Source organism: Asparagus officinalis, unplaced genomic scaffold, assembly GCF_001876935.1.
Source record: "Asparagus officinalis unplaced genomic scaffold, Aspof.V1 AsparagusV1_Un388, whole genome shotgun sequence".
In the NCBI taxonomy this organism is placed as follows: Eukaryota; Viridiplantae; Streptophyta; class Magnoliopsida; order Asparagales; family Asparagaceae; genus Asparagus; species Asparagus officinalis.
In genome coordinates this window covers 60,752-73,689 of record NW_017972653.1, presented here as the reverse complement: position 1 = coordinate 73,689, position 12,938 = coordinate 60,752, and the positions used below count along the sequence as shown (strand labels likewise).

The following is a 12,938-nucleotide window of genomic DNA, read 5'->3' as shown; positions in this document are numbered from 1 at the left end:
GGGTCCTTTCGACTAGTTTGTTGTCGACTCGTCTGGTTTGAGTCGTCGAGTCTTGTCTTGTCTGTTTTGTTGTTGACTCGTCTGATTCGAGTCATCGCGTGTAGATCTCCTGTATCACCTTTTTTGGAGGAAGTCTATAGTTTTCTCATACTAGAATCTTTGAGCCTTTTTCAGACAATAAGAACTATATTGAGCACAACTTTATAACTCGGGAAAGCTCCACACATGATTTGCAGATGGTAGCATGACTAGATTTTCAATGACTTGCTGGAAAGTTCACTAGAAGTACAAGAAAGAGAGTGGCTTGTCATGTAGACTAATTTAATTAGACCAAATGGTTTGTGAGAAGGTTTACCCCAGTAATGGTGTAATTTGAACTGGTTAAATGAGGTTCAGTCTGCAAAATTCTCCTCTACGATGGGAATAACAAGTAAACAAAGAGGGGAAATTGTTGAATTTTACAGCACATGAAAAGTCTTCTGTCCAAGGGACAAACTAAGAACCGTTCTTTTGCATCATCAACAACTTCAGTTTGGAACACATTTACAAGCCAATGAGCAAAGTATTCTACCAATATATGACTCAGATCATTTCTAGTCAAAGGACCTCAGAAGTGTACTTTGCCACAGTCATTTCTAAAAACTGGTATGGATCATCTACTGGAAGCCCAAGCAACTTTGTAGTGCATGCAACTGGTGTTATCAGAAGTTGGTTCCGTAGTTCTTGACCCATTAGAGTGTTTTAATTCTTTTTCGACATGTCCTTACAAGTTCTGATTCTTAAACTTCTGTCTCATATTTCGAGGTAATGCGGCAGTTATTATTTGGTGTGTCTGAAAGTCATGATTAAACTAAGTGATTTTTACAAAAATTAACTGTATTTATTTGGCAAATTAGTAACCCTTCCTCGCCCTTGGAGAAGGAAGTCATATCCATGTTGGAAGAGTCAGACAAAAGTAATTTCTTTACGCTATCCCTCAGGAGGTCATCGGTCTTTATTGATTGCTTTAACTTTGAATAATATGTAAATACTTTCAAGGCTTTTCTTTGATGCAAGCTGAGCTATTTGAGATGTGGAAAGGCCTTACTACAGTTGTTAGATGCTTGTGCTGACATACTGATGATAACTGTGTATTATGTTTAAGCGTACAATGTAGCCAAATCATTGACGGTCTATATTTATAATAATGATGTTAAAGAAAAACTTGGACAAAAACGTACAAGTGCGATTCACTTTTTAAAGATTTATCATGTCTTGCTTTCCATTGGGAGGGAAGCTCAAAGAGTGGCGACACCATATTTTGTTCCCACCTTTAGTTTTGGTCAGTCCTCGTTTCGCTGCAACTGATGACATTGCTAATGTCTTTTGTTGTATTGGTATAATACGTCGGTCTCCTAAGCAAATTTGCATTTCTTCCACGCCCTTTTGATGAATGATTTATCTTGATGCTCTTTGAGAAAGAAGTTTATGCTGATGCACTTTTTCTGAAGTTTTGCTGCTAATGTTCCAGCAATACATGGCCCGTCTTCTTTCTCATGGACAGCTCGAGGATGGAAGTGGATAGAATTTAGTGCTTTTTTTCTTCCACCCATGCTGCGCATGACAGCAAACAAGAAGGCGTCAAGTCAATATGTACAAAATTCAAGGTCTCGTTTGTTGACAATTTGGAAGTCGTGACATGTTCAAGCTCTTTTGGTCAATTTAAACAAGCCATAGTGACTGCTATTATTATTATTTCCCTGGATACCTTGTTGAAGCCTGAGGTGATAAGCTTGATAAGTTTCACAAAGAAGCTTAAACATTCTCTTCTCATCTACTGTTGATCAATTGAGGCTGATTACATTAAAAGTTCGTTCGTGTTATCTTTGCACTTCTCTGTCAGATGTAATCAGGAATTGATGGTTCATGTCTTTCTTTCAAAACAAAGTCAACATTTCATTATGAAAAGAAATGAAGTTTGTTTGCGTATCTTTCTTTCAGTTGTTTTCATATCTTTCTTTCAAAACAAAATTGGCATTTTTTTGTGAAAACAAATGAAAGTTTGTTTTTGGCTAAGAAGTCGGAGCACTTGGCTGTTTGTGTGATTTGCTTACTGTTAGACTAGTGTCTAGTTACAGTCAACAAAAAGTACATTTAAAAAAAGATTAACTCGCATCTGGTTGCCGTTCTTTTATCCTACGCAAAGCCATTGTTGTGGCTTCTACTTTCCATTTTTCAGAGTAGGATTATGAGAGCTGCTGATCATCTCATACTGAATTGGACAGTAATTTTTTTCAAAATGTACCATGATTTTTGGGACAATTAATTGACGTTTATGCGTGTGAGATGATGCAAGTCATATTCCATTTGAATGGCAGAGATTCCAAAATAATAATAATGCTCGAAATTCAAGATGGTGTTTTTTCTTCAAACAGTGCTATATTCACAAAACATGTTTATAATCTCGTCCTTTTTTTGCTATATTCACAAAACATGTTTATATTCACAAAACAGTCCTTTTTTTGCTATATTCACAAAACATGTTTATAATCTCATGTGAGGTCCGGTGCACTGTAACAAATAAGAGAGGGGGTGTGGTTGAGGTTGTGGTTGGGGATGTGCCCTAGTGCCACACCAAAGACAAACCCTACCATCATAGCTATAGTATCTACCGCCACGCCAGAACTTAAATGGCTCCATGTGAGCAAAAACATCAAAAAAAAAAAAAAAAAACACCCAGAATACAGGAAGTTGATAACATGCTTTTCTTCTCTTATTGAACAAAAAAAAAAGAGTCGGGGAAAAAAAAGTGAAATAGAATGCAGGAAAGAAGATTATGACTTCCAGTTTTTTAGTAGAGGTTCCATATTCCACCTTTTTGGTGTGTTGGATGATAGGTCTTCAAAATTTATTATTTACTATGAGTTAATTGCAAACAGACCCCCTTTAGTATTACCCAACTGCAAAGAGACCGCTTGTAGGTCTATTTGTTGCGAATAGACCCCTTATAGTTCTACTTGTAGTGAATAGACAGACCTCTATAATATTGGGCCAAGTGCGAGTACACCCCCTTAGTGAATTTTTTATCTTTTTTAAGTTAAAAAAATGAGAAATTGGATGTTTATCCTTACCAATAGAACTATAGGGGTCTATCCGCCTCCTCAAACATTTTTTTCAGTATTTAAGAGGAAAATAAATTCACTCGAGGGGTCTATTTGCAAGCGGGCTACTCTTTGAAATATATCAGGTTTGACTGACAGAAATGACGCAAACCTTCTTCGCCCTATGGAGAAGCTATCAGTGGAGATCCAGGAGTTGATATTGCCGAAGTGTTGAAGAAGGGAAACACCTCGTACCTCAGCATGCAACTTCCTGATAGATATCGCCACCCGTTAGTTTGGTTGCACTGAGCACCAACTTGGCTCAACCCGGTTTCTAAGCAGTTCTTGCAGCCTTCACTATTAAGATCTCTTGTGCACTGCAACAAAACATAGCTCGACGACTGACTAGTAACTGACTCTTCTCCACTGGCAACCATCAGTGGATTATTCGAGGCTTGCTCCACGAGGCCCCTAGCAAACTTGATCGTCTCATCACTGGCAGCTTGACTGATCTGCCGAACCCCACATAGAGTCTGCCCAGCCAAATCCACCACCCCGAAGAAGCTGCTGTCGGAATATCTCATGAGGCATTTCTCGTACCATTTGATCCCTTGTGTGTTATTCGGGCAGTCTCCTATTATGGTTCCCCTAGCATTGGCGAGGCATGTATTGCAATCGTTACTGGGTGGGGTGAGGTCCCCCCGGCAGAGGGCTAGGCCGTAGAGCTGGTCTGGGTTCTCTCCAACAGTGGTGTTATAGAAACCGCTCGTCTGAGCATTGGTTGTCAGAATTTGCAGAAGATTGTTGAGATTTGATTCGACTATTGCAAGACTATTTGATGGGAAAGTGGAGTCTGAACAGCTATATTGAGTGATCTCTGTGGGAGTTCCATTCAAGTTTTTAAGGAAAGGTGTGGACTCGTACCTCACCCAGCAGCTAGTCGCCAAGTACCGCCACCCCCTCCATTGCGTGCAGCAATTCTTGATATCAGCCAATATCGTTGTCAGGCACTCTCTGCAGCCATCGACGCCAAGGTCAACAGTGCACTGAGCGAGCGCATAAATATTGTCGTCGTCGTTCACCAACGCCTTCGAGGCAAACATTAGCGGTTTGTTGAGCGGTGCGGCCTTCACGAGGTCAGCCACAACTGCAAACGGCTCTCGAGAGCTCGTCTTTTGGTTGGGATTGCTCATGCTGAATCCAGCTGTGTCGGGGATGCCGAAGAAGTTGAAGTCGGAGTAACGGAGTTCGCAGCTATCATACCAAATGACGGCCTGGCGTGATGTTGGACAGCTGTGTTGAATTAATCTTGTAACGTTATCCATTTCATATGTTAATTAGTTGGTTACTTAGTGGGTTAAGTTTTTAGTTAGTTAGTTACAGGTTTCTTGTGCACGTTGTGCACGTTTGTAAGTTAGCAAACTGCTTTGTATTTGTATTTAAATTTGACAGTAATGTATGTGTGTTGTAATTAACACCTGAAAACTATTTTTCTTTCCTCTTCTAAAGTGTGTGTGTGCTTCCAGTAATTGTAGAATCAATTCCATCATTTGGTATCAGAGCTTGTTTGGGATTGAATGCCAAAAATTATGCCTGCGGACGCAACACCATCAAGCAGCGGATCTGGCAACACAGTGACGCTGAAGACAATTGGAAGAGAAGGGACAGTCTCTCTTCAGTACCCATTGCTCACGAAGAGCAATTACTCAGCATGGGCACTTAAGATGAAAGTGTATTTGCGTGCACAAGGTGTATGGGATGCTATTGAGCCTGCAGACCCCAATGACGAGGTAGAGATGCGGAAAGATCAGATGGCTCTTGCTGCCATCTATCAAGCCATCAGCGAGGAGACACTTCTTGTGTTAGCTGAGAAGGAGACGGCCAAGGAAGCATGGGAGATGTTGAGGACAATGCACATGGGCGCTGAGCGTGTCAAGGAAGCAAAAATTCAGACTCTGAGAAGTGAGTTTGAGGGTCTTCGCATGCGTGAAGCGGAGACAGTTGATGATTTTGGTGCAAAGTTAACCACCATTGTCAATAAGATTCGTGCATTGGGCGACAAGATAGATGAGGCCTATGTCGTCAAAAAGCTTCTTCGTGCAGTCCCTCCCAAGTTCCTTCAAATTGCATCCACCATTGAACAATTTGGAAATCTCAACACGATGACAATTGAGGAGGTCATCGGATCGCTCAAGACTCATGAAGAACGAGTGCGGAGTTATGGTGACAATGAGGATGAACACGTTCTGTTGACAAGTGCAAAGTGGAAAGGGAAACAAGTGAAAGGAGAGAGCTCGTCCAATTCATATAAAGGACGAGGAACGAGTAGTGGACGTGGTCGTGGCCGTGGGTGTGGCCGTGGTCGTGGTCGCGGGCACGGTGAAGGTGGTCGATGGAATGAATCAAATCATCGTGAGAGAAAGTTCGACAAGTCCAAGGTAAGGTGCTACGCTTGTCAAAACTATGGGCACTTTGCCTCGGAATGTCGATCTAAGAAGAAGGAGGAAAAGGCACACTTTGTGGAGGCACAAGAGGATGATGAAGAACCAGCACTCTTAGCGACGGAAATTTGTGAGTGTGAGAATCATAAGGAGATCACAACAGAGGAAGTGATGCTCTATGAGGAGAAAGTGAAGCCAAAGTTGAATGAAGGAGAAGAAGTGGTGCACGACAACTCTGGTTGGTTTCTTGACACTGGAGCAAGCAACCACATGACGGGTTGCAAGGAGCTGTTTTCAGAACTAGATGAAAGTGTGACTGGGAAGGTCAAGTTTGGCGATGGCTCTGTTGTGAACATTCGAGGAAAGGGCACTGTGATGTTTCAGTGTCAAAATGGTGAGCATCGACTCTTTACAAATGTTTATTTCATACCTAGATTGCGTAGCAATATAGTGAGTCTAGGTCAATTGGATGAGAATGGATGCAAAACTGTAATAGAAGATGGATGTTTGTTGGTGTATGATAGAGCTAGAAAGCTGCTGGCGAGAGTAAGAAGATCAAGGAATAGATTGTATATTCTAAATTTGAAGACAACTCACTCAGTGTGTTTAATGGGGAAGTTAACTGAAGTTGAATGGTTGTGGCATGCCCGTTATGGCCATTTAAATTTCCAGGCATTGAGGAACATGACGAAGAAGGGAATGGTGACAGGAATGGCTGTCATTGATCATGTAATGCAAGTGTGTGATGGGTGTGTGGTGGGAAAACAACATCGCACATCATTTCCCCATAACTCAAGCTTTCGGGCTGATAAACCACTTCAACTTGTGCACTGTGACCTGTGCGGTCCAATTTCTCCAACGACTCTAGGAGGCAATAAATATTTCATGCTTGTGTTTAATTGGGAAGTTAACTGAAGCTGAATGGTTGTGGCATGCTCGTTATGGCCATTTAAACTTTCAGGCATTGAGGAACATGACGAAGAAGGGAATGGTGACAGGAATGGCTGTCATTGATCATGTAATGCAAGTGTGTGATGGGTGTGTGGTGGGAAAACAACATCGCACATCATTTCCCCATAACTCAAGCTTTCGGGCTGATAAACCACTTCAACTTGTGCACTGTGACCTGTGCGGTCCAATTTCTCCAACGACTCTAGGAGGCAATAAATATTTCATGCTGATTGTAGATGACTTCAGCAGATATATGTGGGTCGAGATTTTGAGAAGCAAGGATGAAGCATTCGCTGCTTTCAAGAAGATAAAGGCAGGAGCAGAAATGGAATCAAATTCAAAGCTCCAAGCCCTGCGGACAGATAGGGGTGGCGAGTTTACGAACACCGCATTCAATGAGTATTGTGAGCATCTGGGCATCAAAAGATACCTTACAGCACCATATTCCCCTCAACAAAATGGTGTCGTCGAGCGTAGAAATCAAACTGTTGTGAACATGGCTCGAAGCTTACTAAAGAGCAAACATGTTCCATCAGAATTCTGGGCTGAAGCTGTGAAGACAGCAGTGTATATACTCAACAGAGCTTCGACAAAAAGTGTGGAAGGTGCAACACCTTACGAGAAATGGACTGGCCACAAACCCAAGGTACATCATATGAGAGTGTTTGGTAGTTTAGTGCACGTAAAGACTGTAAAACCACACATGAAGAAACTAGATGACAGGAGCGTGCCAATGGTGTTCTTGGGGTATGAACCAGGCTCAAAGGCATACAGGGTTTATGATCCTAATGCAAAGAAATTGCATGTAAGCAGGGACACAATATTTGAGGAAGATAAGGAGTGGAATTGGGAGTCTGTACAAGGAGAAGGAAGATTTGGAGCTCACTCACATGACGTGTTCACCGTACACTATGAACATGAGCCGGCTGGGAGTGTACAAAACACGGTTGATCATGCAGGTGAGAATGTTGAAAATACACCAGTATCTGTGAAATTTTCTGGAGGTGCAGCAGCGAATTCTGGAGGTGCAGCAGCGAATTCTTCTGGAGGTGCAGCAGCGTCGTCTCACTCCTCATCGGGACATGATCAGTTGGAAGAGACAGCAGATCATTCAGCAAGCTCAGAGAGACCACGTAAGTATCGTTCTCTACAAGAGGTATACAATGATACAGTTGAGGTGGATGTAGAAGCAGGTCTATGTTTCCTATCTATTGATGAGCCAGCAAGTTTTGAAGAAGCAGCAAGCAATGAAAACTGGAGACAAGCCATGGCCGAAGAAATTGCAGCCATTGAAAGGAATAATACATGGGAATTCGCAGAATTACCAGAAGGACATCGAGCTATTGGTTTGAAATGGGTATACAAGGTGAAGAAAAATCCTGAAGGAGAGATAGTAAAACACAAAGCTCGACTCGTGGCGAAGGGATATGTACAAAAACAAGGAGTGGATTTTAATGAGGTGTTTGCTCCGGTTGCACGATTAGAAACTGTAAGGCTCTTAATTGCTTTGGCAGCACAAGAGAGCTGGGAAGTACACCACATGGATGTAAAATCTGCATTTCTAAATGGCGAGCTAGAGGAAGAAGTGTATGTAGCACAGCCAGTTGGATTTGAAGCCAAAGGCCATGAGGGACAAGTGTTGAGGCTGAAGAAGGCATTATATGGATTGCGTCAAGCACCTCGAGCATGGAATTCAAAACTTGACAAATGCTTACAGTCACTCGGATTCATCAGGTGTCCTATGGAGCATGCTGTGTACAAGAGAACACTGGGGGGTGAAATCCAAGTGATTGGTGTTTATGTGGATGATCTTATCATCATAGGGTCAAGTGTCGAACACATTGTGAAATTCAAGGAACAGATGAAGAAGGTGTTTGATATGAGTGATCTTGGCTTATTAAGCTATTATTTAGGCATTGAGGTGAAACAAAACTTACACACCATCACATTGTCCCAATCAATGTATGCACTGAAGATATTAGAGAAACTTGGGATGGCCGAATGCAATCCCTGTCAAATTCCCATGGAACCAAGACTTAAAATGAGTAAACTGAATGTCAGTCCTCCAGTTGATGTTTCTTTGTATAGAAGTGTCATAGGGAGTTTGAGATATCTAGTTAATACAAGACCTGACATAGCCTACTCAGTTGGAGTGATGAGCCGATACATGGAGGCGCCATCGACAACTCACATGACTGCCGTGAAGCAGATATTGAGGTATGTACGAGGCACTCTAAATTTTGGGTGTTGCTATGACAGGAAGAAGCCTTTGGGAGAATGCTTGATTGGGTACAGCGACAGTGATCTGGCTGGAGATATTGATGATCGAAAGAGTACAACGGGAGTTATCTACTTTCTTGGTGGAAATCCAGTCACGTGGCTGTCACAGAAACAGAGGGTGGTAGCACTCTCCTCATGCGAAGCTGAATATGTGGCCGCTACGGCAGCAACATGTCAGGGCATTTGGCTTGGGCGATTGTTGAGTGAAATTAAGGGAGGTGAACCTGTCAAAGCTGTCCTCAATGTAGACAACAAATCAGCCATTGCTCTCACGAAGAATCCTGTGCATCATGACAGAAGCAAGCACATTGATATCAAGTATCATTTTATTTGTGACTGTGTTTAAAAGGAAGAAATTGAAGTGGTGCATGTGAAGACTGAGGAGCAATTGGCTGACATCCTGACGAAACCACTTGGTCGACAGAGATTTGTCGAGCTGCGTGAGAAGATAGGACTGAAGGATGTGAAACAAGTTGCAACAAGATTAAAGGGGTGAATGTTGAATTAATCTTGTAATGTTATCCATTTCATATGTTAATTAGTTGGTTACTTAGTGGGTTAAGTTTTTAGTTAGTTAGTTACAGGTTTCTTGTGCACGTTGTGCACGTATGTTGAACAGCTGTTGGTGGTGATCGCAGTGGCAGCAGCCCTGACACATGTCTGGCAGTCTGACCCGGCAAGGTCGCCTTGGCACATGAAAAGACCGTATACATGGTCCGAACTGTTTCTGGTTGTAACGTTGGAGACGGCGGAGTTGGATGACGACGACTTGGCGGTGAGGGAGGAGAGGACGGCGGCGAGGCTGGTGGCGAAGGGGCTGTTTTTGGTGTAGGACAGGCCCGTGCAGTTTGCCTTTCTGGGTTGGAGGATGGGGTTGTCAGCGGCGGAATGGAGGAAGAGGAGATGGAAGATTAGGAGGGAGGTTAGACCTAATCTTGGATTATTAAACCATAAAAGATTCTGGAGCACCATTTTTCTTAATGGTTGTTTTGAGGTTTGAGCGATTCTTAGAGGCATAGGGGCGAGTGTTCTTTTTTTTTTTTTTTTACATAGAGCGCGGTTTGAATGGTCTAAAGAGATCTTCTCCGTAGTGGGGGTAAAGCGGCACATGCGGCGATGTTTCCTTCCCTAGTGGAAGTCAAAATTAGTGACAAGACAAGTCAGGTCTTCCCCAGTGGAAGTCAAAATTGGTGACAAGATAAGTCTTTCATGAATTATCTAAAGTTTGATTCTCAAAGTTAGTGTGAAAAAGAGGTTATGCATTTTGTTGCTCCGTATGCTTAACCACTTACAAAAATAATATAACAGGATATAGAAAATATAGCAATTTACATCGTGAAGTAAACGTTGGATATAAACATAAGGACAAAATTTTAAAATAGACACCTCTAGAAAATTATTTTTAAAAAACAACCTTTTTTAAAAATATTTGCTATTTTTGACCCAGTTTCAGCCACCTGGTTGAAACTGGGTCGAAACTGGTGAAAAAACACCAAAAACTTTATGGAATTTTAAATCCCGTAAAATTTAAGGTCTCATTTAAGGCCTCATTAGCGCTAACCCAAATGCTAATGATGCTTTAAATTTCATGGGATTTAAAATCCCGTGAAGTTTTTGATGTTTTTCGTCATTTTCAACCCAACTTCAGCCAGGTAGTTGAAAATGGGTCGAAAATGACAAATATTTTCAAAAGGAATCGTTTTTTGAAAATAAGTTTCTAAAGTGGTCTATTTTGAAAATTTGTCCCCAACATAATTTCATGGAGTTCTTTGAGACGAGTGATGTTGAAACTGGATGGGTTAAAAAATAGATGGGGCAAAACTCTGGCTTTGGAAGTTCAAGATTAATTCAATGGAGTATTTTTGGTTTATAAAGAAAAACTACCTTTAGTGAGGTAAATTTAGAAATAAATGGGGGCTAAGACTTAGATTTGTAGGCTGTGAAAAATTTGTGGGGTGGGGGGGGGGTGGCTGAGCAGGGGTCGGCTTAGGCCTAGCAACCAAAGCAATATACGTATATATATACTAATACTATAATATATATATATTAATAAATATTATAAGTATAAGTATATAATATATATATAACTAATAATACTAATATATATTATAAGTATGCTATGGGTGCATATTCCAATTTTCTATGATATATATATATGATATATAATAACTAATACTAATATAGAATATTATAATATGAATATATATAATATAAGTAGTAATAATGCATACTATATATAAAGTAATATACTATATATATATAATATAATATATATATATAATAGAAATGGGATAATGCACCGCAAGCATATACATAATTATATATATATATATATATATATATATATATAATATATATATATATATATATATATATATATAGCTTGGGTGCATATCCATTTCTAATATGATAATATATATAATATATATATTATTAAGATATATAATAGTATATATAATTATATATAATATATATATATATATATATATATATATATATAATATATATATAGACAGAGAGAGAGAGAGAAGAGAGAGAAGAGAGAGAAATGTGTATCGCTTTTGGTACCAAGCACAAAAAAAGTTATGCTTGCCTATGAGGTGACATATCCCCCCATCCACATCATCTCATAGATGAGTTGGCATATCCTATATCACTCCTAAACCATGTAAATTGTGGATTGTGATCCGCTCCTAAGGAATAGTGTATTCCTAAGACCATCTTAATACATCTCAACCTTTGATTTTGTGTATGAGCACAAAAAACGAAGGAGGTCCTATGCAATGATAGGTTGACGAATGGCATTAGGAGATCTTAGGACAACATCTATTGCCTTAGAGAGAGGATCACCAATCCTGTGAAAATGTGGTTCCGCATTTGGAATTAGTTGGAGTGGATTGTACCATCTCACTACCAAGCACAAAATTTGTGTTTGGTACCAAGCATACCCATATTTCCCAGATATATATATATATATATATATATATGAGAAATATGTGTATGCTTGGTACCAAGCACAAATTTTGTGCTTGGTAGTGAGAGGGTATAATCCCCTCCACTCATTCAAATGAGAGACCACATTCACATGGGTTGAGTAGTGCATGGGGATGTGTAACCATTTGAATTAGTGGAGGGGATTATGCCACCTCCAGTGGAAGTCAAAATTAGTGACAAGACAAGTCAGGTCTTCCCCAGTGGAAGTCAAAATTGAAGACAAGATAAGTCTTTCATCACCATTATTATTTGAGAGGTGCTACGGGCACACTCTAAGGCACACCACCAACCACACACATTCTCTCTATAATGCAGGAGGCCCCACATGTGATTTTTTTTAAAAATCACATGTGGGGCCTCCTGCACTATAGAGAGAATGTGTGTGGTTGGTGGTGTGCCTTAGAGCGTGCCTCTATCATTTCTTTTATTTTTTTAACTAAAATGGGTCTTGGTTAGAATAATCTAAAGTTTGATTCTCAACGTTAGTGTGAAAAAGAGGTTATGCATTTTGTTGCTCCGTATGCTTAACCACTTACAAAAATAATATAACAGGATATAGAAAATATAGCAACTTACATCGTGAAGTACACGTTGGATATAAACATAAGGACAAATTTTTAAAATAGACACCTCTAGAAAATTATATTTAAAAAACGACCCTTTTTAAAAATATTTGCTATTTTTGACCCAGTTTCAGCCACCTGGCTGAAACTGGGTCGAAATTGGTGAAAAAACACCAAAAACTTTATGGAATTTTAAATCTCGTAAAATTTAAGGTCTCATTTAAGGCCTCATTAGCGTTACCCAAACGCTAATGAGGCCTTAAACTTCATGGGATTTAAAATCCCGTGAAGTTTTTGATGTTTTTTGGTCATTTTCAACCCAACTTCAGCCAGGTAGTTGAAAATGGGTCGAAAATGGCAAATATTTTCAAAAGGGATCGTTTTTTGAAAATAAGTTTCTAAAGTGGTCTATTTTGAAAATTTGTCCTCAACATAATTTCATGGAGTTCTTTGAGACGAGTGATGTTGAAACTGGATGAGTTTCAAAATAGATGGGGCAAAACTCTGGCTTTGGAAGTTCAAGATTAATTCAATGGAGTATTTTTGGTTTATAAAGAAAAACTACCTTTAGTGAGGTAAATTTAGAAATAAATGGGGGCTAAGACTTAGATTTGTAGGCTGTGAAAATA

At 40.1% G+C, this 12,938-nt stretch overlaps 3 protein-coding genes across 3 annotated transcripts in view; all 3 read right to left on the bottom strand.

Annotated features, from left to right (window-relative positions):
* LOC109827715 (cysteine-rich repeat secretory protein 38-like) overlaps positions 1 to 732 on the bottom strand; it is a 2,605-nt gene extending 1,873 nt beyond the window's left edge. The window contains exon 1 of the mRNA XM_020394731.1: positions 607 to 732. Coding sequence (XP_020250320.1) covers positions 607 to 732 — 126 coding nt within the window. The remainder of the gene's footprint in view (positions 1 to 606) is intronic.
* Positions 733 to 3,262: 2,530 nt separating this feature from the next.
* Positions 3,263 to 4,512, bottom strand: LOC109827716 (cysteine-rich repeat secretory protein 38-like). Its single transcript, XM_020394732.1, has 2 exons — positions 4,005 to 4,512; positions 3,263 to 3,941 (listed from the first exon to the last, which is right to left on the bottom strand). Exons 1-2 carry the CDS (start codon positions 4,403 to 4,405, stop codon positions 3,263 to 3,265), a joined length of 1,080 nt encoding a protein of 359 aa, XP_020250321.1. The 5' UTR covers positions 4,406 to 4,512.
* Positions 4,513 to 9,322: 4,810 nt separating this feature from the next.
* On the bottom strand, positions 9,323 to 9,724 carry LOC109827714 (putative cysteine-rich receptor-like protein kinase 9). Its single transcript, XM_020394730.1, has one exon. It carries the CDS (start codon positions 9,722 to 9,724, stop codon positions 9,323 to 9,325), a length of 402 nt encoding a protein of 133 aa, XP_020250319.1.
* Between the last annotated feature and the right edge of the window lie 3,214 nt (positions 9,725 to 12,938).

Coding starts and splice junctions, on each gene's coding strand:
- LOC109827716 (XM_020394732.1), bottom strand. CDS start 4,405: ATGGATAACGTTACAAGATTAATTCAACACAGCTGTCCAACATCACGC. Junction 3,942..4,004: donor GCGACTAGCTGCTGGGTGAG/GTACGAGTCCAC, acceptor CACTCAATATAG/CTGTTCAGACTCCACTTTCC.
- LOC109827714 (XM_020394730.1), bottom strand. CDS start 9,724: ATGGTGCTCCAGAATCTTTTATGGTTTAATAATCCAAGATTAGGTCTA.